The sequence below is a fragment of the Fulmarus glacialis genome, unplaced genomic scaffold, assembly GCF_000690835.1.
Source record: "Fulmarus glacialis isolate BGI_N327 unplaced genomic scaffold, ASM69083v1 scaffold34047, whole genome shotgun sequence".
In the NCBI taxonomy this organism is placed as follows: Eukaryota; Metazoa; Chordata; class Aves; order Procellariiformes; family Procellariidae; genus Fulmarus; species Fulmarus glacialis.
Window position 1 is genome coordinate 26,162 of NW_009223133.1, and position 5,826 is coordinate 31,987.

The 5,826-nt window shown below is 39.8% G+C and overlaps 1 protein-coding gene across 1 annotated transcript; it reads left to right on the top strand.

The window, feature by feature from the left end:
* The first annotated feature begins 922 nt into the window (after positions 1–922).
* Positions 923–3,293, top strand: BCL2A1 (BCL2-related protein A1). Its single transcript, XM_009581703.1, has 2 exons — positions 923–1,423; positions 2,881–3,293. The coding sequence occupies exons 1-2, from the start codon at positions 1,004–1,006 to the stop codon at positions 2,983–2,985; spliced, it is 525 nt and encodes a 174-aa protein (XP_009579998.1). The 5' UTR covers positions 923–1,003; the 3' UTR covers positions 2,986–3,293.
* Positions 3,294–5,826: the final 2,533 nt, after the last annotated feature.

Below are 5,826 nucleotides of genomic sequence, written 5' to 3' on the forward strand. Positions count from 1 at the left end.
AATAACTGCTTGACAGAAAATTTGAATCTAAGAGCAGTTGTTATACGTATCATGATACTTCTTTGTTACCTGTCATGAAAGATTCAGACAGTATCACACATCACTAGCTTGGCTCCATATTCTCCATCCCATCCCATGTTCTGACATGCTGACTGCATTAGCATTGTCTTTTATACTCATAATGTCTTTTACAGCAGAACTCCCCGTGGGGGAAAGAAATCTTTGAAGCTACTCATTCAAATCTTCAAAGAAGGACCTTGAAGAGCACTCACAGAGAGAGTGTGGGAAAGTTTGGAACAGGGGATAATGCTATAAAGCTGGCTTTCCCCTTTTTCCATCCCTACTTGTACCACTGTTGTTGTTCCCACTTTTTGCAGTTATGTAAAGCTCCCTGAGTGCCGAAGAAAGTTTATCCATTCTTCCATTCTGTTGGAAATGTCTACCAGTTTCTTCAAAAAGCTGTGAACCAGAAATAACCCATTAACCTGCAAGACAGACTTCAGCCTTAACCCCTGGCAATGAAGAGATGGGGGCGGGGGGGGGGCGCTGCGGGCTGCGTGCTCCTATAGCATACACTTTTTAGGCATGTTTTTTCAAGCTGAATGCCTAGCGTACGCCATTCTCAGCAGTTTGTAAGCCAAATGCCAAATCTTTGCTAGTGTTTCACGGCAAAAGTCCCTAGGAAATGCCAATTTATACTGCTAAAGAATGTGATAAAAGCTGGTAGATTTTAGTTTTGAAATCATACTATTTAGAGAAATAATAAATCACTCAGGAAGACGTGTTTTCTCCCCTTGAGCAGACGCTTTTTCTTTCATTTCCGCTGTGACATATTCCACAACCCACACAATCATTAAGTCACTAGGTTTTTACAGGAACTTCTGTGGTAAAAGCAAAAAAAATCCATCAAAACCAGAAGATACAAAGCTGTGTGCATGTCCTATGGCTGCTCATTACTGATCCTGATTAAGAGCAGTGCACTGCTCTCCGCATTTTGTTCTAAATGGAAACTGCTGAGTTCTATTACGTTTATTACTTAGCTCAAGATTATCTGCAGTATGTGCTTCAGGAATCACATCTTGGACCAGCCCAAACCAGGGTTGCTCATGTCTTGCGAAACATTGCATCTTCACTGCAAGATCAAACCGAGGAGGCTCTCAGACCATTCTTGGACAAGATTGATATTACCTCTGTAGCTGTTGCCAAGAAAATTTTCAATGGTGTCATGGAAGAAAAATTTGCTGATGGAAATACTAACTGGGGACGAATTATGACCATATTTACGTTTGGAGGCCTTCTCACGAAGAAGCTTCAAGAGCATGGAGTTCAGCTGACTGGAGAGGAGAAGGAGCAGATTTCTTATTTCATCACAGAGTACATAATAAACAACAAAGCCGAATGGATAGATGCAAATGGTGGCTGGGTAAGTTTCTCATTTTCCACCAAAGTCTAGATTAGGAGATTTTGTTTAATTACGGAAAACTATTGTTTCAGACACTGTCAAAATCATTTTATTCAGTGTTTTATTTGGTGGTTTAATATTTGATGTCTGGAATGTCTCCTTGAGACTTACAGTGCTTTAAATAGAACAATGCTAAAAGACAACTTTCTTTTTTAAAAGGCACTTTCTCTAACTGTAACAGTAGAAACCCTAGAGTTAGTCTTGAATCATAGGATCATACGATAATTCAGGTTGAGAGGGACCTTACGAAATCATCCGGTCCAGCCTCCTGCTCAAAGCAGGTTAAACTATGCATGCCATTACATTTCCCATTATTAAGTCTAAAGTTAAGTGGCATCCTAATTTTGCCTCCATAGAGGAGTTGGTCCAAAAACACTGAAGTTCAAAGTAAAGGGAAGAACACGCAGGTGTGATCCTCACAGCTAAGTTCAGTAGTTTTGCTGTGGATTTCAAGAAAGCCATTATTTAATCCCCAAATCAGCTTTACTTAAACATATTTACAGGTAAGTGCAATTGAGGTTAAATCTTTTCTGTTTGTTTGGACCGAGATAATCCTAGAACTTCCATACATCAATGGTCAATGCTGAGAAAAGCATTTGTCAGTATGTGGATTATTTTGCCAAGCTGCTGAAATTCCCTTCTGTCAGTGGAGGGGAGGTCCCTTCTGCTTCGCAGAATTTCATCACGCCAATACCTTACGGGAAGCTGAGAATCAATGATATGAGAGTCAGTTATTTCCCTGGTACTTTTTTCCTTCACCTATATGTAAATGTTCCTTTCTCTTTCCACCCCTCTCTCGTCCCACTTCTCTTATATTTCCTATTTGCTATTACTTTTCCCCCACTTGTTTTCTGGTGTCTTTCTTTTCCTTTTTTCTCTTTTTGCTTGTTTTGATCTTTCTCTGTCTGGTAACAGTAAAAAAAGGTGATAGTGAGTCATGGACCCTTGATGCATCAGATTTGTTGTAAAGGTTTCTCCCTCCACCTCTTTCAAATAGAGCCAATTTTATTTAAGAGAAGTATCAACTCCTGGCAACATTCTGTCATAATACATGGCTCACCGTAGAATAAGGAGGCTTAAAGGAAGATATTTGTAAGTGTATTACTACATCAGAAACATAGTACTTACATCTTCCTTTAAGATGTGGGCTCAGATGATACAGTTCACATTCATTTTCTATTTACACAGAGAGGGCAGGAGTCTTTACTTGGAGATAAAACAAACATTCAGCAAGGTGCAGCTATTTTCAGCTACTGTTTTTAAAGCCCTATTCACCTTTTGGAGGGAGAGCTCTGAAAACCTGTCCCTCTATGCACAATGGTGTAGCACTTTGTTAATCCGACACTAGCACAGAGTGGTGCGTTTTTCCTACACGTTATTTTTAAACTGTCCCTAACTGTGCATGTTCTTTTCCATAGGAAAATGGCTTCCTAACGAAGTTTGAAAGAAGATCACTACTATCTTTCTCCAAAATTACAGCCATGTTCATAGCTGTTTTTTCCTTGTTGAGAGAGTACTACTGAAATAAATGGACCTGCCATTCATGTATGATCTAGATATTGCCACAAGCTTCATTGCTAAGCTTTCCTCCAAGCAATATCAACGAGAAAACAATTTTCTTCCATAATTTGTTTTTAATTTATTTGTATTTATTTTGACTAAATACAATGTTTAACATGCTATCCTAATTGCCAAACCTGAAGGTGAGATTCCTCCAAAGAGGAATCGACACAGCATCACGCAGCAGTTCAAGTCACCCTTTCCAGGCAGGACTGCTTCAAGACAGAGATAATTCTCCACATCCAGACAGCTCCTGGAATCTCTGTTGGACCTCCATGAAAGGACATTGTTTTACTGAAATACAATCCAATGGGTTAAGAAACAAGTTTTAATGTCATTTGTTTTGTAAATGAAATACTACTGTAATGCATTTTATTGCAACCTTTGTATAAGCAAAAGGGGGGGGGGGGTCTGTGAAGAAAAAGGAAGTGCAAATTCTAATGTAAAAGTGGACACAAGTTACAGACACAAACTAAGCAATTTTTATGCGAAGAACAATTTGTGGAAGCTAGCAACTTAAAAATGTGCACTCACTTACTGTTAATGCAATGGTATGTGTTTCTGTTGTTTTTTTTTAATTGCTCATATCTACACTGAATGTTCTTTCGAATTTGTGTAATGTCATCTGGCTGAACTTTTTTAAAACCAGATGTTTTAAAATAGGCAAGTACAAAACATTTTTAAAATGAGAAATTTGTGTAAATACACTAATATTTTTGAAAAATACATTAAAATATGTATTTTGAAGTCTTATGATTGGTCTCATTTCTTTCAGAAAAATTGGAGGATAGGAAAAGGTCTACCTGAGTAAGATAACTCTTAGAAAAGCTATCATAGTACTACTGGAGAATCCAAGTAGTATATGGGTTTGAACTGAAGTCCAGGGATGTCAAGACTTTAATTTTCTACGGTACTTCTTAAGTATTATCTGGTAACTTGTATAAGAAACAGACAGCTTGTTGCAAAATAAATGAACTGGATCAGCTCTGATGACAGTAATTAGTGTTTTGGGATACACTGCAAATTCACAAGTAGGACGTAACAGATTTCCAGGCTTTTATAGTCTGGGGCAACTCCTGTTTTGACTCAAATCCCATTTGCTTTAAAACGTTAAACAGTAGTTCTTCAAGAATTCATTCTAGAAGGGTTTTCTTTAGCTATAATGACTCTCCTACATTAGGGAACTAAGGCTGGGTCTAAAGACTCTTCTTTTGTAGATGTGTTGGGAGGTGAACCAAACTGGGGCAGCAGTGGGCCCGTGGCACAAAACAGCATTATTCTCGGAGACAAATCCTCTAGACAATCACGGCTTTATGATACTGGGAGAATGAACCAGCCTCCTTCTGGTAATGGGTTCTCCATCTTTCATCTCGATGTAAGAAATTTTTTACAGTAAGAATAATCATTTGCTGGAACAACCTCCCCAGGGACATGGTAGAGTCCCCGTCGCTGGAGGTTTTCAAGATGCGACTGAACAGAGTGCTAGATAGTGCGATCTAGGCTCCCTTTCCCATAAAAGGTTGGACCAGATGATCTTTTGAGGTCCCTTCCAACCTGCATTCTTCTATGACTCTATGCTCTAACTTGGTGGGTTTAACTACAGAACACAAACATACGTTAACGTTTGCTAGAACCTCTATTGCTCCCTCCCTCTCCCCAATGAAAACAAAGATTATTTAGCATGTACAGCAGGACTTCTGAGACAAACTTTGCTGCTGTTGAAGAAATGTCAGCTTCCTGAGGGCAGGGGGCTACTAAAGGAAAATGTCCACCCTGAGAACACCTATGGAAGTTCCTGTCAGAAATGACATTTTAAAATGTATTTTGACACCTATTTATTTATTTGCAGTCTAAGTCTTCTTACTTAGTTCCTTTTTGCGCACTATTGTAAGCACATATTGTAGTGGCTAACACCAGTCTATTAATACCACGCTCACTTCCTTCTACACTAATCTAGTAACCTATTTTATACTGGGGAGTACAATTTTTTAATTAAATATGAGGCTAACCTAGCCTTTCCAAAATCTATGTGATGCAATAATTTTAGAACTTGACTTCATAGTAAGGCCTGGGTTTAAATGAAAGAAGCCTGGATCATTAATGGTCCAGTGGACTCCAGATTATCTTCACCAGGATAAAACCTCCATCTGCTCTGCATTTAACAGCAAGAAAAGCAGTGATGAGATATACCACCCAGATTCTAAACAAAATAAAATGTCTGAAAACAACAGGGCTATTAGCTAAGTTTTATAAAATAGTGTAGATATGCTTTGTTAATTGTCATGAAGTTATCTATACATGACACTGTTTGAGTAGTGTCCCAGGCCCCGGGGCACTTCGGTTTAAGGGATCCTTACAGCTGTCAGGCGATACACAGGAGAACACAACACTGTTTCTAGAGCAAAAGATGAGGTCAAAGAGCTGCAAAGTGGGACAGCTGATGACTTAACCAATGTGCATAGTAGCTAAATTCAGATGTCACCAACTACCACGTACAACAGATTTATGAAAACAACTGTTCTCCCGTAGAAATATCCCTTTCTGTGCTTAAAGGTGGGTTGGATCATTAAATGTGCCAAAAAGAAGCCTCTGGTGTCTCCCTTCCTACACGGCTACGCAGGCTAGCACACCTTCCCCCCGGGCACAGCCCGGGCTGCGAGGCCGATGGCGTCCTGGGCCGCGCAGCCGTGCCACGGCCAGCGCTTTCATCCACAGCACCTCCCTCACGGCCCAGGCCCACCGACGGATGCCATAGGGATATGAAACCGTTTGGTAGACGGTGGTAAAATATCCCGCTGAAATGT